This window comes from Chenopodium quinoa, unplaced genomic scaffold, assembly GCF_001683475.1.
Source record: "Chenopodium quinoa cultivar QQ74 unplaced genomic scaffold, ASM168347v1, whole genome shotgun sequence".
Classification (NCBI taxonomy): domain Eukaryota; kingdom Viridiplantae; phylum Streptophyta; class Magnoliopsida; order Caryophyllales; family Amaranthaceae; genus Chenopodium; species Chenopodium quinoa.
In genome coordinates, this window is record NW_018744874.1 from 2,425,126 (window position 1) to 2,450,282 (window position 25,157).

Sequence of the window (25,157 nt, forward strand, 5' to 3'; positions counted from 1 at the left end):
TTACCTACAAAAAGAGTATGGGTATTTTAGGAATTTTATCGAATAAGTCAAATTGAGTATGACGAATGTTTGTGGATGTTGGGTGACCAGGACTTAACCCTGGGTTTATTACCGGAAGAAAGAAAGTAAAAGGTAAAGTAAGTTGGAGAGAGAAATTAAAGTCCCGACTTGGAGAAAAAAGGTTAAAATTGGACGAACACGAAGAACGCTAACCACGAGAAGAAGATTAAGTAGTTGAAGTGAAGCAACAATTGGATGAACACAAAGAACCCTAACGTTGGTGGGCACATATGCAAATCGTAAATGTTTGGTTACTAAATTTGTGAGTTTCATCTCTTTAATTTTCATTTGATCTTTTTAAAACCATGATTCACTAATTTGATTTGATATAATGATATTAATCAAGTGTGTAATTTGTACATATCGGTTGAGTAAACTAGTGAGAGTGCCAAACGCTGCTCCAATATGGCTACAACTATTTACAAGAATAGTTCTAACTCCTAAGAATAATTGGATCAGTGCTTTAGCTAATCTCATGTGATATGTATCATACAAAATTACTTATAAACAATATTAACGGAAAAGTTTTTGTTACAACACTTGTTAGTTTTACATGGTACATAGTATGAATTCAAATTGAAATTTGACCAATGATCTCGTACATAATATTCAATCTTATGTACACATTATTCCACCACATCAACTTCGGTCAATATAAAATAAATAATACTCGGTAATAATATAAAAGTCAAAGCTACTAACCTTGTATACTTGTTAAAAAAAAAAAAACAGTAAAAATAAAAAAAATCCAGACTAGGTGTAAGAAAAAAAAAAAAAAAAAACTGATCGTTGATATTATTTAGATCTGACGGTTAATATTACTTATTTCATTAATCTTCCTTTTCTTTTTTTCCCCCTTCGGAGCTTCTTACTTATACAGTTATACGCTGCACCCCCTCTTTCTCTCTCCTCCATTGAAGCGCACTCTGAGTTCTCCATTGAAGCGGCTTCTCAGCTTTCTTTCCTCCATTGAACCAGTTTCCGAGGTAAGTTTGTTTCAACTTTCTTTTTTAATCATCTTATCAATTTCAAATTCTAGGGTTTAATTTCGCATTATCGTTAATCTAATTGTCAGTATTGTTAATTTAGGGTTCCTCTAACGTGGATTCTTTCTTCAATTACTGAAATTTTGATTGCAGTTACTGAACCTATGAATGCTTATACTGTTTTGTGCAATTTACGTTGATATTCTTAAGCCAGGATAATTTTACGTGATTTTTCGAGACTAATTTGATAATTGAGTCAAATTTGGTTTTAAATGTGTTGCATTATTCAAACCTAATCAGCCGAGCTTGGTTTTTGAGGTTCTTCGAGCTTCGATCTCTAGTTGAGCATGTCTAAAGCCAAGTCGAGCCTACTCTTGTTCAGGTTCGGCTTGAAGGTTTAGCAACTATAATGGAAACCTCTTACTTTCTTAGTGTTGGGCCTGCTCCTTGGCATCGGCTCCGGCTAGTCCGGATACCCAAACTCGGAACATGGTTAAGCTGTCCCAAACATTCCTTGTTTCCTGAAACATTAATCACTTTACTATGATGGTAGTACTTGTTGATCTCAGCTACTCGTTCTGTTCAAACAAAGGATAAAAAATACTGAAATGGGGCGAAATCAATTGTTTGATCATTATAAAACATAGTGAATTCTCTGAATAGTTTGCTTATGCTGGAATCATATATGTAAAGGCCTATTTGTTTCAGGGAAACACTGTAATTAATGAATTTTTATACTTTTTTCCACTAATTTTTTTGGCATGGGGGACTGAGGGAGATATGTGAAGTGATTATTTTAGTGTCAAAATACTTGGGCAGCGCTATCAGTTTCATGCTACTCTTAACATTAATAGTATTTTTCTTTCTTTTTTTTTTTAAAAAAAAAGGTTTTTAGTATATTACTGGTATATATTGGGAACCAAGGGCTTTTCAGCTGAATGTTTAAGGTCACCATGATAATGAAGGGTAAATATGAAGGAATAAATGGGTCGAATTAATAGTTAATTAATCATCAAAATGACAGAATCCTTCTATTTTTTGATGGAAAGTTAATACTTGTCCTATCTTTGCAGGACACCAATTATTGAGAGTGGACTCTTTGAAATTCTCACCCTTTTTTGGAGTATAAATGGCTTCTTTATTCAAGGTAAGACCCCCCCCCCCTACCCCTTTTATTGTACTGTTTGTTGTAGCTGCCTATCACATGTAGATATCTTAAGCTTATTGTAAAATCTTAGGCATTCATGTAATATTGAGCTTTTGATTGTTGGTTTGTGATTGAAAGAATTGGTATTCTTTGTGAAACCCAAAATTTTGACTTGATCCTGTTATCACGGGTCAAAGCTCAGCTCTATTAGATGATTGAGGCATCCCTCAGCTCTAATTGTCTAATTGAAATGCTGCCCACTTTTGCTGTTCTAGATTCCCATAATGAACGTCCTGTACTCCTGCCAGAGTAGTGCATGTATTGGTTAGTGTGTAATGTTTTCTTGACATATCTTTATTACTGTATTGTAATTAGGATTTAAATAAGCTCTCGGCGTACCGAGATAGAAGGTTTCCTGGATCTCAAGAAGAATTTGAGGAAGCACTCAAGAACTCAACGACTGTCTATATTGGAAACATGTCTTTCTATACAACAGAAGAGCAAGTTTATGAGCTATTTTCTCGGGTTGGAGAGATTAAAAAGATGATTATGGGTTTGGATAAGAATTCGAAAACTCCTTGTGGTTTTTGTTTTGTATTGTAAGGGCCACTTCTCTTCATATATATTAGTCTGAGGTGTAGGGAATTTGCAGTTAATTATACAGAGCACATTATTTTTTCAAGTATGCTATGCAAAATGTGGAAGCCCTTCTTTATTTAATCATCTGTTTCCATGGCATACTTTAAAAACTTGATGATGTGTATTTCAAAAAATTGATAAATGATTTTATGATACATGATTTGGTTATACCTTATATGATTGGTATTTTCTTATCAAGCTACTTTTTCATTCCAGTTTAAAGCTAATCTTACATTATGAACAAAGAATATATTTTTAAAATTATTTTATTAATTATTATTATTTTGTTCCACCCTAGCTTTTATAGTTTCAAAATTTCACCCTCTTTTTTCAGATTGTACTCAACAAAAACGAAGTTATGGTGTACAATAATTTATTTATTTGGTATAAAAACTTTCTTTTGGTTATTTGATAACTACGCATCAACGAACTTGACAATTGTTTTGACTTGTGGCAAAATATGTGATAAAATTTTCTGTACATCTTATTACAACATCAAAATATATTTGACAGATATTACTCCCGAGAAGATACTGAAGATGCTGTGAAGTATATAAGTGGTACAATTCTTGATGATCGCCCTATTCGTGTGGACTTTGACTGGGGTTTTCAAGAGGGCAGGCAATGGGGACGTGGTCGAAGTGGTGGTCAGGTCTGTTTGTGATGTTGTGTCTCATTTTCTCTCTCTTTTTTTGTTAGTTTTTTTTGAGGTTAGATATCTCCTTGTTTAGCTCTTACCTTTCTGCTTATTCTTTCACTGCCCATTTTTCCAGGTGCGGGATGAATATCGTACTGACTATGATCCTGATATCCTTTTTCTATTTAAGTCAAAAGCTCAGTTAATATTATCGGTGTCGTGATTATTTCCCTCTTTGAAGGTTGTTTGGTTTATGTTATTCCTTTGATAGTGTGCTGTCATGTCATATCTCATATATGCTTTACTTCAATAGGATTAGGGTTCTGCTGTATCTTAGCAGGACCGGAGTCAGGCCTCTTGATTATATGCTCACTTTTTGTTCATTTTTTTATTGCTTTCATGCCCGTAGATATGGTTTTTTAATCAGAGGAAGATCAGCTTGTACAGTGCTTATACATCACAACATCATACCAAACCCATTGCCTTTTTCTCGTCTGCCATTACTGTTGGGATTCTTGGGACTGAATGTTTAAGTGCTGGTTAATTTATATGTTTTACTAACCTTGCTAACTGGTGTACCATTCTTGTAATTGCTCATCATTCAATCAGTTACCTTAACTCATCGTACGTAGGGGTGGTTATGGAAAATTGGTCCAGAGAGAGCTTGAGGTGCAGAGGACACTTGTGGATTATGGTGCTGGAGCTCTGGGAGCTTTTCAGCCTGTTATGCCATCTAACAACTGTAAGTTCTTATATTATATCTTGGTAATTTTTGGCGCATCATGGCAAACCAAAGAACTCAAATGTAGGCTATAAATTGCACTAATAGTTACTTCGTAATTAGTATTTCAAATTCGTGTTTGTTAAAATTCACTAATACTTACCTCCTTGGCAAGTATAAATTGAAACAGTGTATAGTCGACTTACTTTTTACAGTAGTTATCTTTTCAACTAATTACTTCAGATTGTTTACATTGAAAATGATGACAAATATTAATGCAGATGGTAGAAATGACAGAAGTCATGGTCATGGAGGCTCCTACCGGCATGGCAGAGGTAAGTACTACGCGACTTCATATTTTTCTTTCACTGTGTCCTATTTGGTTAGTGAGTCAATTTTTGCTTTCTCTTAAATCTAAAATGATTTGTTTTTTGGACTAAAAGATTTCCAACGGAAGCGACACCGTGAGGATGATCGTCATCCTGTTGACGTGCCAAAGAGAAGTGAGCATGAACCACGTAGGAACGTCGACCATGAATCTAGACCGGTGGGTTTTATGTCTCTTTTAAACCTTGGTTGTTATTCAGTTGTTTCGTCGATGGCTTTACCTCTTAGAGGTAGAAGCCTGGCAGGTGTGAACCACCAGCTATGTTTTGGCATTTTTGAGGAGGGCTGCTGCTAATTAATTTGCAAATTATGCAGGAGAAAAATCCACGTTTCCGTGAAAGTGGAGACTCCGATGAAGATGAAGATGAAGACCGGAAGCGTCGTACTTAGGCAAACTAGGTAATAGCTGAAAGCATTGTTGATGACGATTCAAGCTCAAGAGTGTTTAGATTGCAATTTAACTGTAACTTCTGTTATTTTGATAGTTTATCTTTTAAATGTTGTACATCGGTTTAGGTTTGAAGATACCAAAAATGTGTTCATGCAGCCTCTGAGTGTTGAAAGGTGCAACACTCTTGATATGAGCATGTGAATTTTTTCATTGCAAAATCTTATGTCTCAATGCTGTTATTGAATTTATTTATGTTATGGACTAAGAAGAAAGTTCGTTATGAAGTTGCTATCTGGACGAAGGAATTAGTAATATCCTTGGATACCTCTACTGATCGTCCAGAAACGGATTCATAATTTTGGCATATTTTGTCTGGCTGGCCTAAAAAATAAACAGGGGGTATTCAGATTAACTCGAATTAGTACTGGGATGCAGGTTTTTGTCCTACCGGATCTTGATTTTGAGTGAGCAACTGTCATGCATGTCGTGAATTATTCACAATATATGTTACTTTCAACATCTATACAAGGATAAAGATATTTCCTCTGTTTTTTTAGTTAGCATGTTTTTTACTATCTTTTTGTGAGGCAAGGTTTGAATAAAAGGAAATACATTTAATTAAGATTATTTTCATACAAAGTGTATATTGTAAAGAATAATCGATTATACTGTAGAATCCATTTGAAAGTCAAACATGTTAAAGTTTCTTAAGAGTATATCATTTTTTTGTCCATTTGAGTCTTATTTCACTTTTGGTATATGTACCCTTTTATTTTACTCTCATCAATAACGGGGTTCACTATTTTATTATATTACAATCTTCCCTGAACCAAAATAAATAAAATGTAATCGGTGCATATTCAATCCATCAGAAGTAGCTGAGCACTGCCATTAACAATTTATGTTTACACTAATCAAGCAGAGTTCTCGAATCCAAAGGGGGTGAAGTAACAAGAGTATAAGGCCGAGCAATTTAATCGCTCCAACAGTCCAACAAGATAGAACGTGCCTTATATTTAACACAAAAGTTGTTTCAGTAATTAAATGACCAGTGAACTACTTCCTCCACTCTCCTAAAATTCCTTATTAAAGTATTGTTAAATTTCTGGTTGGGTGAAATTGTTGAAATAGTAAGTTCAATCAGATAAGTATGTTCAGAGCTAGGTTGTGGTATATCATACTTCCTCTGTTTCTATTTAGTTAAAGCAAGTGAGGTAACTTGTAAATGCAAGGTAAAAAAGTTACCCCAACTAAAGACGTGTCAACTAAAAAAAACTTCCTAAAAAGGAATCGTGTCAACTAAAAAGAAACGAAAGTAGTATTTAGTTACGGTAAAAGGTAAATCAAAAGAGAAAAAAAAAATTAGGTCAATCTTAGAGGCACAAAGGGGGCACAAATGAAGTAGATGAGAAAAAGTGGGAAATTATGAAGCGTCAATGATACTTTAATGATTTTGACTGGTATTTTAAGCTTTTAACATCTACCCAATAGCTCGCATTAACCAAATCTGAACAAAATCTAATACCCAAGAACCATATTTTTTTACTGTTAACTGTAAGTCACCCTACAAAATCCACTATTACACTGGTCAGAGAACTGACAATACCAACAGAGAGGAAAATTAGGGTGCTGCTGATAATAATTATTTAAGCATGTGACATACAAGTATCTATAAAATTAATGAGTTGCCACCCCTCCTCCAAGGACGAAAATTACTGTACATGAGAAGATACTACCTAGTATCTACTACTGAAAATTCAAGAGTGCATAAAATCACATGACGAACCCTTCCTGCAATGGCCGTTTTCATGGAATCTGCAGACTCCTCTTTGTCCTCCACTACCAAATGATGATTGCCTGTTCCATTGAGCCCCTCCGTCATTGCGGTTCTGATCACCTCCCCATGCACCTGTGTTCCCAGGTGCAGCAACCCAAACCATGTTACTGTTTCCGGCAGAGGGACTGGGTCCTGTACCCGTCCAACCCACAGTTGGCTGCGCAGCTACCATAGCTGGTGCTCCTGGAGAAGGGCTTGTCAATTGTTGGCCCATAGCAACAGCTGGTTGTCCAGCCCATCCTATGTTTTGGTTACCTGGCTGTTGCTGTTGCGCGCCCCATGGTATGTTGGCCTGAGTAGGTCTCCAAGCATTATTCGCAGGCATAGCAGGAAAGTTTGCGGCAATATTTCCTTGTCCTGGAGGATATCCAGCAGCATAAGGTGGAGGCTGGTTATTTACAGCAGCACCAGTCCACTGACTATACGAGACTTGTGCGGGCAAAGCATTTTGATTATTGGATGTCGTCACATTAGCATTCACCATTTCTGGTCTTGCAACATAACCAGTTCCCCAATTGTGAGTATAGACAGGAGGATTTTGTCCAGTGCCTTGTTGAACCATGTTGGAGAAGCCCTGAACAGCACCTAAAGCATTGGGTCCCACATTCGTTTGGTTCATTGTGGTATCAGAAGGGACAAATGGCTGATTTGCTGCTGCATGTAGGCCTGTTTGTGATGATATTTGTTGGGCATTTACCATACCTGTATTGGAGACAAACTGAACAGGAGCATGTTGAACTGTTCCTATAGGTGCTGCCACATTTTCTGGCTTGTTCCCAGCTACTTCGCCCTTAGATTGCTGAGAAATTTTGGCCTTATCCACACTGCTTGGATTTGAAGCAGGTGATGTGGGGGTAGGAGAAGGTAATCGTTCGTTCCCTCGAAATTGATTAGTCGACTGAAAAGAACTAGAATTTTGCATTCCACTCCAGGCGGCTGGGCTTCGTCCAGGAGTTGGAGATGGGAGGTTAGAGGAATCATATCTGCTACCAGAGAGTTTGGAAGCATCTGTTATAGGCAGTGTATTCCTAATATTAGAGCTAACATCTAAATTTGATCCAACAGAGCGGGAATCCTTCTGAAACTTTCCAGCTAATGCTTCAGTTAGAAGAATAGAATCATCTTCAGTTAGTGAAGCTCTCCAAATTTTTAGTTCAGCAGGAAAGTATCCTGTGCTACTCCATTTACGAAGCTGTGTCATAGAGAATGGTCCCTGGACCTTTCCAGTTGGATCTCTGTAATGCCACATTTTTTCTTTCTCGTCAATTTGCCCATCAGTTTGTACTGCTGTTGAAGATAAAGGCAGTGTAGGTTCTGATGCAGCCGCCACAGATAAATCTGATCGCATCCCAGAATGTTCAGCTCGATTGCTCATCAACGAATCCGGAGTACTCCTTGTTTTCTCCCAACTATTTGACTTAGGTGTACCCTTGTCTATCCCATTATTCCAAGTATGCTCACTTCTCTGCGGGGAACGAGTAGCATCGTCCCTTCTGTTTGAGAAACCCTTACTGGTCAAATTTCTGCCTGGTTCCCAACTCTTGTTCGGAGGTCTTGCATTTGCACTACGTGATGAATAATGATCTCTACCCCTTCTGAAAAAACCACTTTCTCTTGGTCTCATGTTACTTGCTGCGCAAAAATACAAAATATAAATTTCAAAATAACAATTACTACAATCAAGTTGACTTAGCAGGTCATGGACATACCTTGTTTTTTATCATGTTCAATCTCATCATCAGACTCACAGCTAGGATCCATTTTTGGATCTGCATGAACTTCTGGAATTTCATTCAACCTACGTTGGCGTTCTTCTGGAGTCTTCAGAAGCTGCAATTTCTCCACACATTCTCTGAGCGTAAAGGTCAGTTAAGGACAACCAGAAAATAACGATGTCATCATACCAAACAAAAGCTTTAATAGCATACTACATGAGCAAAGCAAGACTTGAACTTTATGCATATGTCACATTATCCCAAAGCAAAACTCAATCGCACACTCTGCTTCAAAACGATGATATTGAACATTCGATAGAAACAGGACCTATTCTCCAAAGATTCTGCCAAAATTAAATGTATCCATTACACAAACCTCCAAAGGAACTGTCTCAAACATGTACTGATTTTACAATGTTAGGGAGATATCAGTCAAATGTTAAGAAGAATTTAAGCAGTAATAGCAAATGACAGATAGGGTGTTTAGTTCACAATATCATTAAATGAAATATGGGTTTAGAATAGTTTGAACCCATAACATGTGTTTGGTAGATGATTTTAAGACATTTAAATCCATACCTCAAACCCACAAGGTATGGGGTTTGGAACCTATTCATTCCAGATACTTTCAGGTATAATATAAAAGAAAAAGATATTCATTCCAGAATTGAACCAAGCACAAGATATTAAATTTAATGTCCATAAGGCATGGTATTGAGAATCAAGTTAATCAATTCAACCTGTTTGTGACAAAATTGTGCGTTGAAAATAAGGGTCAAATACAACAGAATTGCAGAAATGCTTTGGGAATAAACATAGGCTAAAGCAGTGGATGTAAAGAACACAAGTTACATATCCAATTCAACTTAACAATAGCAGGCATGCACAATGAAGAAATACTCTCTTATATTTTTATCAGCTGCTTAATAGAAGTAATTTTGGCTGGCAGAGTGAAGAACACAAAGATAAGAATGTTAAGATGTCTATTTGGCACCACAGTGAAAAAAAAAAAAAAAAAAAAGACTAGAAACAAAGTTAAAATTAAAGGCAACACATACGACAGAAGGAGAAAGACTCAACGTGATAGGCAATTCAAAAGAGGTGTTTCAAATTTCAAAAGTAAAAACAAGATACTGATCAGATATTGGAGTTTCCCTGAGATAGGTTTCAATAGAAAAAAGAAACCATGGAACAGAATCACAAATTGAACAAGGAATCTTTATTTGGCTACAGTTCACAATGCAACAGTCAGAACTTATATTGTCTCACTCACATAAACAAAAAGAAAGGAGAGACAATATGCACAGATTCTAGTACAGCATCTTCATGATGAATATGAAAAGGAATAGGAACTTAATAGAAAAAATGGTAATTAATTTATTAATCAGAAGGTTCCATTTGTTGTCAAAACACTTTCTCCTCTATTGATTGGGCAACAGAGGGGGAGGGCAAGGGAGCAAGTAAAACCTCAAAAATGGGACTCACTCCGTCCCCAACAAATTCCCCATTTTCTTTTTTGGGTGTCCTACAAGGATGCTTTAAAGGTTTAAAAGGCATACTATCTCCCACATCATTACTTTCATTAGCTCCACTCAATCAAATTACTAAGTACAAAAACCACGTAATATGTATTTGCAGCATACATTAAGAAAGACATTTCTATCTTCTACGGTACTCAAATATTAAAAGAAAAGGAAAAACATGGCTGTAATTTCTAAGGCTCTATTGCTCCTGACATTTTTTTCATGTCTCAATACATAACCTAGACTAGTTCAATAAAGTTTCCTGGTTTAAATATGCCCAGCAAAGCACCTCTCTTTGTACCCTGTCATACGACTTCGCGAAGTCAATACAAACACGAGCACAACCTTCTTTCTTGCCCTATAATACTCTATTATTCTCATAAGAAGGGCAACTTTGATACATATTGTTACTCTTTCTTTGGTTAGGGATCAACCCAGCATATCATTCGTTATATTAATACATTTCCTCAATCAATAGTTCAATCACCCTTTTCCAACACTTCATTCTATGACATATGAACTATCCTTGGATAGTTTGAAAAGTCTTGGGTGTCTCCTTTATTCTGTGGTTCTTCTTAATTCTCATATATAAGTACAAAGTGGATTTACAGGCAAACAAATCCATTGACCAACATAATTCATGCATTCCCAAATTTTTCGTGCCATCCAAATCTCCTCACATAGTCCATAAACTCACAAAAACAGGGGCACAAAGGAAATAATCCCTAACCAAACAAAGAGTAACAATATAATTCAGTTCTGATCATTAAAAATATTCAAAGAGTATTATTATCTTTCCAGGCAACCTCAATAGATAAAGATATATTAATAATAGTATGGGCCATCTATTAGCTACAGAGTCATCTGAATTTGTTCATCTAATTCCCAATGCTTCTACACTTGAAAGGAAAATAACTTTTCACAACCTTGACATAAGCCACTAGGCCATTAAATAATGGACCATCATAAAAGACAAACAACACAATTACATGTCAAGTGTTGCCCTTGGCCATTTGCCAAATACTTCATTTCTTCCTATAAAAAAAATAGAATAAAATAAAATAAAAAAGAAAGAAAGAAAGAAAATTACTCCACGTACTACAATTTAAGGCTGTAGACTACTTGAAGGTTATAAACTTAGAAAGTGACCCCTGTGACATTTTTCCTCTATGTTTATCTTACACTTGACTATTTATAATATTTTATAGGTTTAACTCGTTTAAGTATCAATGAACTGCTTGTCACTTTGAAATCCCAATTTAATCACCAATATACTAACGAATTATTCTTTAGTTTGTGTGCACGTAAGATTATTTTTTGAAGGAGACACTAAGAGAGTAGCTCATTACTGAGTTGAAAGCTTGCAACAAAATATGAAAACCTTTTAAACATGCAGAATTCTATATAGAAATCCAACTATTATTCCTGCACATGCATTACCATCTATATCTTTCTCCACAACTACAAATTTCAGAAAAGACCAGCTCAATAAAACCAGGAATAGATCTGAAAATCTGAAAAAACAAGGCAAAACAATATCATGACAACTAGATGATAGAAGAGCAAAAAAAATATACTATTGCAAAGATGCACGGTGTGTGATCAGAAGATGGGATTGTAGTGTAGTGTAGTGTTGTGAGAATTTTCTCAATGAGCATGGATAGCATAACACAATCTAGCATTGGAAAAATTGCTTGAGGACATATCAAAAATAAATATTGTTCGTAATATGGACTTAATGACTAAATAAAGCTAATCCTCTTTAGCGTTAGTGTTTAAATCTAGATTCTATTCTCACCATTTACACCTCTCCCCTCTCTCCACACCTAACTGTCTTAAATATATCCTCCTCAAAAAGCTTCAATAATTAACAGAAAACTTAATAATGGCAATCTAGTCATTAGTCTGTAACATGTATACCATATATGCCATTTAAACATTAGAAAGATATTACCAAAAGATACAGACTATATAATGAATTGAAACGCAAACTACTTTACAAACATTACAAGTGCATAACAGATGTTATAGTACTATAAAAAGGATATTCTTTCTTACGTCCAGTTTCACTAGCTCGATCACGAAGATGACTAAGCCTCACTATCTCAGCTTCCAGCCACTGTGAAGTTATGGCAAAAGTATTACTTGTTGAGCCTTGTGAATATGTAATACAGAAAAGCAAATAATAATAAACTTTAAGATATGAACTCCACAAGACTTAAACAACACCTCACTGAACAGGTGTTGGTGAACAAACTAAATAACAAGGACCACCACAAAGATTCAAACAATAGCAACTCCATCTTCACAAATCACCTTGCCAACAACAATAAAGTATAAAAACCATATATTATACCAAATAACAATAAAGTCAATAAAACTCCACGGAATGTCAACAGTATTGTTTAGCCTTAGGGTTGCTTTCAAAGATAAAAAAAAATTTAGAAAGATTATTGTTTTTTTTACTAAACCCCCATCTATAAGTTTTACTGAATACAAAATAAACAACTTTGACAAATGACCTATATAATAGAGTAACAGCTAACCCGAACAATAGTATAACACCTAAAAGAAAATAATATGACAGTTTGAAGCTACTATAACAGGCGCTTTTGGCAAAATGAGACCTAAGGCAGCGAAGAAGCAAGCAACAAAGCTTCTAGAAACACAACATAACCCACTTAAAGCAAAATACTCAGATTCAATAGAGAGGAAGGTGCTTAGTTACTCACATCAGTCACTCTGACTTCCTGCAGTTCCCTCGCCTTTTCCAGAATATCACCCTGAAAGAAAATAATACATCTCAATAGCATACAAAGTCCAAGCATTTTAGTCCTCATGTAGAGCAAAATAGCCTTACCACTGTCATCCTGCTGATAAGTCCACATTTTATACTCTGGCGCAATCTCTTGCACTCATCCTAAAATCAAAACAAGATAAAGTTTACACTCTCTCTTAGAAGGAAAAGGGAATCTTACAGACTTACAGATACTGGCCATACTGCTGCATGTAAAAAAACACACCATTGGTCACTACCTAAGGCAACAAGCAGTCAAGCAGTGCATGAAACTGCTTCCATGGTAAGAACTCCGCATGACAAATAGTACACAGTCCCGCCTATAACTGTATTGCCTCAACAAAAATCAGTGTGTCCTACTTCCTTAATTTCTCAATTCATGCATCACTTTGCCTTTCATATATGCCAACATACAATTTTGACCATTATTAATATTGATTATGTTACCAAAAAATCATAAAAATGTTTTTTGAGAAACACATTGAAATTACCCAACAGTTAAAATAAGAACATTTGTTTTAACATAATAGTAAAAAAATGTGGTAAAACTAGTATATGAATAGTGTATAAAGTTAAGTGATGCTTGTATAGAAAACCCAGAAGAAATTGTTTATAAGAGATGGGAAGTAAAAGACTTAGGACGAAATTTAATTGTAGCAAGTTTGTAGATAGTGAATAATAACAGACACCATTGATCACTAATAACTCCCAAGTTGAGGCAAATGATTACACAAAACCATGATTGACAACCATCCCCTCAATCTCATTTCAAAATATAAGCCACTTTCATTTTTCGTGGACAATGTTATACAGTACTTTCTTTAACCAATTAAAAAAACTTCCCCTGATAAGAGGGAATTCAAAATATTTGGCTGAATATATTGACCCTTAAATGTATCATTGTAGAAATTGGAAAAGCATTTTGGATGCATTAAAGTAGAGAAATATTTATATAATACAGCTATTACAGAAGGATAACAACGTAAGAATGCTTCAGTTGTTTTCAAATGAAGTTAATTTACCCCCACCCCATTCCACCCACCCCCTTCAGGAGGATATCTTAAATACAACAGACCATATATCTGCATCATTATTATTCCACTTTGGACCCATGCGGTCATGCTCAACTGCTCAAGTCACTAGTGCAGAGCAGCCATAAAACATCTAAACTTTTCAGACACAAAAAAGACCGCCAAAGGAGGTTGATTAAACAAATAAAATATTGCAATGTAATTAATTACCTCTGTAAATTCCTGATTAGATATAGTATCTATTGATACGATCTCTGTCTTGTCCAAATTCAAGATCTCAAGCATAACATCAGTTGTCCTTTTACCAACTTTGTACGATTCAGGTGCCTTGCTTGTACCTGATTCAGACAAAAAAAAATGAATCTTCATTTTATAGAAGACTACATTACAGAAAATATTTTATAGAAGACTACATTACAGAAAATATTTTATAGAAGACTACATTACAGAAAATAAAACATCATAAACATATTGGTTACCAATTATTTGCACAAGCCTATAAATGTCCTGCTTTTGGCTGCTGCCAGATATTCTTATCCTCACAAAAGAACCGACAATTTTGTCATGGAATGTTACAGGATCATCCATGAGAGGCTCCATTAAGCTCCGGCGCAAGTAAATTAAGTTAATATTATGCATATCTATGGCAGCATAATCATCGAGGTTGGATTGCCCCCTCTCTTCACCTCTTTTGCGAGATTTTTTCCCCTTACTTTTGCCTGAGTCCCATAAAGGATCAGTATGATCATCAACATCATATTGACTGACTTCGGTATCAATAACGCTTTCATGATTATCATCTGCACGAGCATCCTCCTTCAGAAAGAAGTGTGATTCAAGCAGCTTCAACATTTCAAAGTGACCAACTCGTGCTTTTCCAAACAGCTTTTGAAGCATTGAATCACAAAGTATTTGGCTTTGTCGATGCGGATCACGAAGTTTATTTATTTTTATGTATTCTAGCATGAGTCCCTGCACATCAAACTGAGTAAGAACAGAGCTATCACCATTTTTCATGTGCATCACAAACTCCAATAGCTCCTTTGATGCCCACTCAATATTGCCTTCAGCAGTAGCAGATCCACCACCCTTTGAACGAGACTTAGCCAGCCTTCTGGCCCTGCTCCCCCTCTTTGAACCCTGGTTTCCTGAAGAATGTTCTGAATCTGAATATGTCTCCTTAGCCTGGGATTTTAACCTCCTTTTAGATTTTCTTTTCACCGTGCCTGTTTCCTTCTCAGAAGAGCTATCTGTATCAGAATCTACTGGCTTTGACTTCCTCTTAGCCCTCTTCCTTCTTAAATCAGTCACTTCTACGTTTGGAGGAGAACTGTCAGAATCAGTTCCCACATCATTACTACCCTCAAGTAGTTCAGCTGGTGTTCGTCGTCTGTTAGTTGCATCAGAATTCTTCCATGGATTTTTTGCTTTTGCTAGCTCATCAGATGTAATACCCAGTTTCCCTTTTTGTTCAATCCAGTAATCTTTGAAGAGATATTCCCAGCTACTCTTGTCATCGAAAGCAGCATGACTCTGAAAAGAGAATGAGAAAGAAAGAAAGATGAATTCAAATAATGTAGAGAAATATACTCTGTAACAAATTTAAATGATCTTCATTCAGTCAACTAGAGGCAATATGAAATACATATTTGACTGCAAAGTCATCTATAAGTGCTATGTTGCATCTTCTTTTGCCAGCAAATGCAGCCAAACTCCAATAATAATGCAGGGCATGGTGCAAGGAAAGAGTACAGAAAAATCCCATCTGCTGGTAAATACTCATTTAAAAAAAAAAATCAAACTACCACCCCACCAAGCACATAGAAATTAGACAAACTACGGTGATTTTGACAGATTTATATCCCCTCTAATCACATCAAACAAATCATGAAATAAAACTGCTGTGTCACCAAAATCAGATGTAAAAGTTTTTACTTAGCACCATTATGTCTAAAAAGCAAAGTCACAAATAAGAATTAGTTCCAGACATCAATTTAACAATGAAGACGAAATGGGGCAGAATTATCGACTCAAGCTTACAAGCAGTAGTAGGACTAGCAAGCTGGCCCTGTATAGCTCAACATCATATAAACAAAATAGATGACTCCCTCATTTTCCCACTACAAATTAGGACCCCAAAAGAAATTTGTGATAATACTTCAAATCCGTCAGTGTATAGCCTTTAAAGGAAGAGATGAATTATGAAGGTCCAACCTACCTAATAATAAATAGAGTGGGAACATTAGAGATACTTCAGCGTCGTGCTCCTTTCAAATACTTTGTTTTTTCCAGCAAGAGCACATCTCATTAATAGAAGCTCGCTTTCCTTTGTTAGCAGAACTAGCTTCCTTTGATTTAGATAGGGCAACAGTAGGTGTTCGATGAGTGCAAACTAAATCTAGACTTTTTACTGTAGACATTCACGATATACTTTGAAACAGAAAGCGTAAACTCCTCTTAGCACAAAGACATGTAGCTTTCACTTCCTTTAGCAAGTTCCTAGCTTCACATCACTACATAAGTAAGCAGTTGATCATTCCTCAATCCTCATGGCCCTTGAATTAATCTATGTTTGGGATGTGTTAGGTTCAGCCATTGAAGAACAAATAAATAGCCTACAAAAGGAGGTAAAAAATAAGAATACTTCCATCTTCATCTTCCCAAGAGTCCCCTAGCGTACAAAAACATGAAATGATAAAAGCAGATGTGACCAACTCCAATCCCTCTTATCTCCTTCTCAAACTTCCTCCCCATGCTTACGGCGACTCTTAATGAATCTGTCTCTGTTGTTGCTAGCCAACAAACAGTCAGGATCTACAAGTCATTGGTAAGACCTCAACCGGTCACTCCTCTCCTCCAATCCTCACTCCCTCATTTATATCTTTCCCCTGCAACACTTTGACAAATTCTTTCTTTACCCACCCCGGGCAATAGGGCACGACATGAGACAGCCAGGCTCACCAATGGTAACAAGATCATCCTGGGGTCTTTGCCCCTCTCTCAACCAGTTCCCCATCCTCAAACATGAAAGTTAAGGGTTTAATTTCAAATGTTTGAGTTGGTGGAACAAACAGGATACAATTCAAAATAGTTTGACCGACACATATTGGCCATGTTTTATAATTAGAGTTTTGACCAAAATGAGCTTATTTTGACCAAGTTAGAGGTTTGACTACATAAATCATCTAATTTGGTTGTTTGGTAAAAGTGCTTTTTAAATGAGCTTATTGAGGCAAATAAGCTAATTTGTAAAAAGCTAAAAAATAGAGCTTTTTAGATTAGCTTATTGAGTAATGGATGTCAAAAGACAATTTTATCCTAAAATTTACTCTAATTCACATTCTTGCCCTCCCAGTTTCTTACCCTAATCAAGTAAAAAAAAATTTATCAATGTCCTAAATTGTCATTTCATATGTTCAACTAACAAATAACTACAAATAATAAGCTAATTCTACCAAACAGCTCTACATAAAAAGCTCTTATAAACCAACTAGTCAAAACAGCAAATACAACCAGCTCTTACCAATCAGCTAACCGCTAATTACCAAACAGGGCCATTGTTAAATCCATGGTGATATTCTCCTTGCTTCATCTCTGTTTCCTTCTCATCTAACATCATTGTAGGGATATCAGCTATATCATTGGTGGTACGACAGAAGCCCATTTTTCTAGTTGTTTTGACTATTTCTAGATTGTTTAGTTTCAGTTTACACTCTCAACAACGATAGTCTCTCTATATGTGGAAGTTTTTGTCTTTGTGAGACTTAGTTAATTGTCTCGCTTGTGGTCCAAAAGCTTAAGCTTTTGGTTGAAATGGTCCTCTGCATGGTATCGGAGCGAGGTCACGAGTTCGAATCTCATCCACCCCTCCTTCAAAGTGGAATTATTTCGCGCCGGATATGAGAGGGCATGTGCTGCATTCACATTTCAAGCCCAAAGGCCCTTTCATGTGAGGGGGAGTGATAGAGTATAAAACATAATTATCACTAAAGTTGTCATAAGATTTCTCTTTAGAGCAATTATAGCATGGATTGTTGACAGAATACAATCAAGCATCTCAATAAGTCTTCCAAATCCTTTGCACTTTCAGGTAAAATGAAAAGATAGTTTTCCAGAGATATTATTAGAATGCAATGTTTCGAGTTGGCATGTTAAACCTCAGAAATTTAAGATAAAAACATAAAACTATTAACTTGAGAGCTTAAAGTAATCTAATCAACATTTTGGAAACAAAAGGGGAAAAAACGTTTTCTAGAAATAAACAAATTAGGAATATCTGGTGTTGACATTGCATATACGAATACAACTAGGCAACATTTACAGGGATTTCTAGCTTTGAGTAGTGAGTTGAGACCTAATCAAAGTCCTTTCTCTGATGGAACAAACACTTGGATCTGCTAAATTATAGACTATTTTGAAATGGTTCACTAAAACTGTCATATCCTTCTTATTGATAGAGATATATCACGTGGACAATGCATTGTGAAACAAGTGTAGAAGAAGAAGCTCTAAGTTGTCACTGAGGTATACTGACAAGGTCTCATCAACCATATACGACATGCATTTGTGTTGATATCCTTGCCACAGCCACAGAACACGTTTCAACAGAGTAGAAAAAGAAGAAAATCGAAACTTAACCATAAAAAGAAAGGAAACGAATACGTACCATCGCGTTTTGTTCACTATTTTCAATCATCATTACAGCTTTCATGCAGGATTCACAAAAGCCTTTGGTTCCTTTAACACAAAATATATCAGCATCTTTACTGCATCCTTTGCACAATGAAAATGTGCAGGTATAACACAAAAAGTAGGCGTTCTTCCCACATTGATTGCAGAGATGCCAGCCTGTTCATAAAGTGAAAAAAAATAAATAATCAGCCATTGTGATATTAAAAAAATAAAAACAAAGTGGTAAGGGGGAACATAATACGGAGTATAAGATAAATTTCACATACTGAGAGTAATGCAAGAATATGAAGCAAGTAGCAATTAAAACATCACCAACTAGCTAAAAGTACAAACCAGAAACTCTTAGAAGGTTTCATATTTGTGATGCCAAGCAGCATAGAAGCAAGGAATCTGCATTATGGCTGATTATAAAACTTAAAACTTATCATTTTAATATCAGTAATTCAGGTTCAGACACTGTAGCTTTGCTACTCATCTAAAATCATGAATATGTATGAACTCAATTAGCAGCAAGCCAGAATTGCTGAAACAACACCAAGAGACGCGAATGTGTAGTCAGCAGCACAAACCACCGCAGACATTGTGATTGCACTTTATATATAGTAGACCATGAATCCCAAATCATGAAAGACTGTAAGGGCCTAAGGGGGATTATTGCAAAACACACTAAGAAGTGTAATTGGGTACTGCAGACTGTAACATGCATAAATTTCAGATAGTTTGTAGGATAAAGAATCAAGGATTTTCAAATGGCCACGATATGAAAGTACATTACCAACATGCAGTTCTTCCACATAGCTGCACCAGTTATTCAATTACAGCCTTTACACTCCCCTGTCAAACAGATTATAATTTTCATATAGGATTCTATATGTATATTTCTCTTCTATAGTATCACAATATTCAGGCCAATACCTGGAAGTAGCATATATCTGTCTCTTTCTCTTCCTTTATTATTTTGACTAGCCATTTACTCACAAGGGAATTAAATTGAGAAGAAAGGAGTACTTGAAAAGTGGAACCATTTTGGTAAAGACAGGGTAAAGGTAGGATTATTAGAATTAAGATGAAAATTCTCTAACAGACTAACAGCAGACTTTAGGATCCATCAGTTTCCCTTCCCTAGAGAAAAAAAAAATCTGAATTGACAGTAAAAAGAGGAGTCTATAAAAGGTACAGGCCGTAGAGCTACACAAGATATATCTCAATTATATCCTCAAAATTTCTTACATGCCCGTAATCTTTTGGTTTAGGGCCTAGAATGAAAGCTTAACATGATAGTAGTTCTCTCAGGCAACAACAAAATAAACACGTCTTAAAAACGCCAAAGTACAGGGCAAAAAATCAAAATATATAGCCTAAAATTCTTGTAGATAACAGCCTTGCAAATTGTAATATGCATGAGCAATGTCCAGTGACATAATATTATCAAAACAAATTCAAATCTAAATGTTACTCCCACTGGTTTTTATACATATATATATATATATATATATATATATATATATATATATATATATATATATATTATTTTTATAAGCTAGTGTAAAATTTACACATTTGCTGAGACACAACTTTGAGCATCAATATTTTGAGTGTGAGATTAGTAAAAATTATGAAAAAATAAAATTTACAAAAGTAGACATTATGACAAATCCAACAACATATTATATGATCATATTTATATATTATATATTGGTTAAAAAATTAAGTCAATGATGACATATGAATAGTGGAAAATCTCTAACTCTAGCTTATAAAAAAAAATGGAGGGAGTATTAACTTTCCTGTGGTCAAGTAGGCACAATGTGCAAAACTAGTTTCAATATAAAACATCTTAAAATTAGACTCATGTAAATTGCTAATTGGCCATGAGATTATACAACCATATTACTCCCCTTGTCATCAAACCATTATTCTATATACCATATAGGTCCATTCATATTTACCTTTAGTGGAAATTTTACTTTATCCCAGCATCTCAACCTATGTGCTATGGGATTCACTATACGTGTATTTCATGTGATGTGGAGCCCACCACAAACATTCTCTATCCTTACTTTTGTACTAACAAACAACAATATAGTTCCCTATTTATACTCTCGATTGGTAAGCCTAACTTGAGAGAGCGATTATACGAGGATGATGGAAGTAGCAAGACTAGCAACTATTATGGATGTCCCCAACATAAAGCATTTAGGATTTTAGGTTAAAACAATGACAGTTAAATGAGACCAAAGGAGATGATTTCAAATAAACAAGCAAAAGACGCACATGAGTTTTTGGCGTAAACAACACATCCAAAACAATACAAAATTAATCAAACTTACCGCAGTTCCATTTACCCTTTGATTGGAAAAACTCCTCATCATGATCCACGCATGAAGGATGATATGCCTTGGGGCAGCCCCTGAACCACCAAGAATATAGACTTAATATATTAGTATCTTTCAGTAATCCATCCTTTTTTAAAAAAATTTGAGACATCTGCTCGCTATACAAGTTCCCTCATTTCAAAACATCTATTCACATATAAGTACCCATGCAGCAGTACTTCCAAAATTATATAGTCAATCTATGTTCTGCTAAAATGCAAAGCCAATGCATGTTACCATGCTACATGATGCCCCCTCACTATCAGTAACACTAACATCGGGCCATGCCAACTACAAGAGGGCATGTCATTACCAAACTGTAATCAGCCCCAAAACTCCCTCCAATCCAAAAAGCTAGACCACTCAACTAACCTTTTTCATCCAAATCATTTGCCTCTTAAAATATAAATGCAATATCCCTTGACCACTTAAGTTACAAATACAATCTTAGTTGCAGGTTTAAATACCAATGAACTAACGCCCCCTTTAAAGTTCTGTATTACTTCAAACAACAATGAAACTGAAACTAAAGGTAGTAATCATACAAATTACAAATGTAATAACTAACAAGTTCAGCATAAATGCTTTAACATTTTTCTTTAATATATTGGAAAGGACCAAAAGGTGATAAATGGAGTATAATATATCAAGCACTCAAATTCGCAAAAACTAACAGAGATATAACTTCCTATTCACAAGTAAAGGTACAAACCTCCGGTCACATAGCACAAGATCCCCTCCATCAAGACATACAAAGCAAACATCTTCACCCACAGTCTTCCTTGCTGGAGCCTTCGTTGGAGTGGGCGCCTTAGAATTCCGCCCACGTCTCCGCTTCCCACCACTACCAGGCTTCTCCACATCCATTTCTGCATCAGCAATAGGCGTCTCTTCTCCTTTCATTAGTTCCTCGTCTTCTGCCACAACAGATGAATCCTCCCTTTCCCCACCTCTCACATCCTCTTCCATTTTATCAGCTTCCTCCACTCCTTTTGCCATAACCGGCGAATCCCCCATCTCCCCACCTCCTTCTCTAACATCTTCTTCCATTTTGTCAGTTTTCTCACCTCCTTCTCCCACTACCTGTGATGCCTCCTCACCTCCTCCTTCTCTCATGTCTACTTCCACCTTGTCAGCTTCCTCCCCTTCTTCTCCCATAACCGCCAATACCTCCTCACCACCTTCTCTCACATCTTCTTCCACCTTTTTAGCTTCCTCAGCTTCGTCTCTCACATCCTCTTCCACCTTGTTAGCTTCCTCACCTCCTCCTTCCCCCACAACCCCCAATGCCTCTTCACCTCCTCTTACATCTTCTTCCACCTCTTTAGCTTCCTCACCTCCTTGTCCAACAACCGCCGATACCTCCTCACCTCCTTTTCTCACATCTTCTCTCACCTTGTTAGCTTCCTCACCCTCTTCTTCTTTCACATCTTCTTCCATCTTGCTATCTTCCTCACCCCCTTCTTTTCTCACATCCTCTTTCACCTTTGTAGCTTCCTCACCCACTACCTCTCCAATAAACTCATCAACCTTGTCAATTTCCTCACCTCTTTTATCTCCCCCAAACTCATCCACCTTATCAGCTTCCTCACCTCCTTTTTCTCCCCCACCCTCTTCTACCTTATCAGCTTTCTCAACTCCTTTTTCTCCCCCAAATTCTTCCAGCTTGTCAGCTGCCTCACCTTCTTTTACTCCCACAGACGGTTCCACCTTATCAACTTCCATACATCCTTTCTCTCCCACTACCTCTTCCGGCTTCTCAGCTTCCTCACCTCTTTCTTGTTCCACTAAGACCTCGTCTGCCTTCTCAGCTTCCTCACCTCCCTCTTGTTCACCCACGACCTCTTCCGCATTCTCAGCTTCCACACCTCCTTCTTGTTCACCCATGATCTCTTCCGCCTTCTCAGCTTCCTCACCTCCCTCTTGTTCACCCACGACCTCTTCTGCATTCTCAGCTTCCACACCTCCTTCTTGTTCACCCATGATCTCTTCCGCCTTCTCAGCTTCCACACCTCCCTCTTGTTCACCCATGACCTCTTCTGCATTCTCAACTTCCTCACCTCCCTCTTGTTCCCCCATGACCACATCCGCCTTCCCAACTTCCTCCCCTCCCACTTGTTCACCCATGATCTCTTCCGCCTTCTCAGCTTTACCTCCCTCTTGTTCTCCCATAACCTCCTTCGCCTTCCCAACTTCCTCGACTCCTTCACCTCCCAACACCTGGAATTCCTTCTTAGCTTCCTCACCTCCCACCTCTTCTTCCTCCTCCTCACCTTCCTCGCCCCCTACTTCACCTCCCACACTAACCCGTCCCTGATCAAGGGCAGGCCCAGGGAGAAAAGGTCCATTTTCATGGCTCTTTCGCCCTGACATTAAATAGTTATACAAACCAAAACCTGCAACACATTAGCAACCAAAGTTGACACAATTATCAAATTAGGCTCCAAAAATTACGATAAATACTTCTCGCTTAAGAACCCTAAATTGACTATACTGATAATCAAATTAACGATAGTGTGAAATTAAACCCTAGAATTCGAAATTGATGTGACGATTAACAATGAAAGAACAGAAAAGAAAAAAATAACATCTCACCTTGAAAGCTTCTTCAATGGCGGAGAGAAAGCTCACAAGCCGCTTCAATGGAGAAATTCAGAGTACGCTACAATGGAGAATAGAGAGTGCAGCGAGGTAGCGAAAACGTGAAATGGAGCTTAAGAGAAAAAAAAAACAATAAAATAGATATACGAGGAATTACGATGACACGTGTATAAAAATATTAACTGCAAAAGGGTTAAAAATTAACTCGATACGAAAATTTCACATTTAATTAAACCACATAAACACGATTACACGAGTAGCATTAATGGTCCATTGGTCCGTAGATCCAAATTCGTTGGTAATTTCGTAAGATACGACTATATGAGGTATAACTGATTAGAAGTTTAGTTGAAACCGGTTAGATAATGTACAACGAAACTCAATCTATTACAGAATATAACTTGATAATTCTATAATTGAACTGATTTCACTAAAATGATCAAATTATTTAGACTCAAAAATTACCTTATTTTACTCAAACTTGTTATTACCTACCCACTTTACTTAAATTGTTTTGACCCAAGCTAAAACTATTTGTAACCCAATTTGACTTGACATTTATTTAACCCAACATTACTCAGATTCCACATCAAACAAATATATTACATAATCAATTTACGTAATAAAAATTACTAGAAGTTAAACAAAAAGTTTGACAAAGATAAGTTACGTTTAGTAAAAATATTTTGTAGTTATTACGTCAATAAAGAATATAATTGTAATTTAGTATATATAAGTACTAATTAATATTCTTCAAAAAAAAAGTACAAACTAATAAAAATACGCCTGAGTTTACTAAAAATAATAAAATAAAATAAAAAGTTTTAGCTTACCAAGTATAAATTAATATTAATAACAAAAAATAATTTTAATTTAGCAAAAATTAAATAGTATAAATTCATCATAAAAAAAACAAAGACTAAGGGCATGTTTCATAGACTGAACTGAACTGAAATGAATATTTTATAAGAGAAGGAAATTAGGAGCTGAACTGAACTGAGCTGAGCTTAACTGGACTGAACTAAACTGCACTGAATTGAAAATAAACGTATGAGAACAGGCCCTAAATGTTATTTGTCTTTAATTAATCCAAATTATGTAGTATTAACATTGCTCAACCAATTTCTTGTTAACATTTTTTTCAACATAGACTGACATTAAAAACTTCTTATTTGTAATAATTTTTTTATTATTTTTTATTATTGTTGTTATTATTGTTGGCAAAATTGGCAAGAAAGAATATCTTGTTTTAAGTCAATTCATGAACTAGTTACTTAGGGCTTATTTGACCTTTTTTTTCGTTTTTAAAATAAAATAAAATAACAACAAACAAGAAAAAGGTATTTCCATTTTTCTGTTGTCAGTTTTCAAAATTAACATGAATTTTATTTATTTTTTTGAAGAAAAATTAGCATGCATTTAATAAACTTAACTAATTTTTTTATTCATTATGAATTTTTTTTTTTTTTTAAAAAAAAAAAAAAGAAAAACCGTTGTGATGCCAACAAACCCTGATGGTTTTTTTTTTTGTTGAAATTAAACATATGTCTTATTTTGTTTTCCTTAACTTTCATTAGACTCTACCAAGCTAAGCTAAGTCTAATAGAAAGGGTTATAC

The 25,157-nt window shown here is 35.9% G+C and overlaps 2 protein-coding genes across 2 annotated transcripts; one reads left to right on the forward strand and one right to left on the reverse strand.

The window, feature by feature from the left end:
* The first annotated feature begins 644 nt into the window (after positions 1-644).
* On the forward strand, positions 645-5,252 carry LOC110705173 (nuclear cap-binding protein subunit 2-like). Its single transcript, XM_021883024.1, has 9 exons — positions 645-1,046; positions 2,120-2,193; positions 2,569-2,792; positions 3,346-3,484; positions 3,606-3,639; positions 4,098-4,211; positions 4,472-4,525; positions 4,634-4,737; positions 4,893-5,252. Exons 2-9 carry the CDS (start codon positions 2,176-2,178, stop codon positions 4,965-4,967), a joined length of 762 nt encoding a protein of 253 aa, XP_021738716.1. The 5' UTR covers positions 645-1,046; positions 2,120-2,175; the 3' UTR covers positions 4,968-5,252.
* Positions 5,253-6,476: 1,224 nt separating this feature from the next.
* On the reverse strand, positions 6,477-23,673 carry LOC110705174 (zinc finger CCCH domain-containing protein 19-like). The gene is made up of 11 exons (XM_021883026.1): positions 23,534-23,673; positions 21,651-23,334; positions 20,894-20,973; positions 18,538-18,719; positions 14,351-15,404; positions 14,082-14,209; positions 12,904-12,963; positions 12,776-12,826; positions 12,092-12,162; positions 8,515-8,663; positions 6,477-8,437 (listed from the first exon to the last, which is right to left on the reverse strand). Exons 2-11 carry the CDS (start codon positions 23,309-23,311, stop codon positions 6,726-6,728), a joined length of 5,148 nt encoding a protein of 1,715 aa, XP_021738718.1. The 5' UTR covers positions 23,312-23,334; positions 23,534-23,673; the 3' UTR covers positions 6,477-6,725.
* Between the last annotated feature and the right edge of the window lie 1,484 nt (positions 23,674-25,157).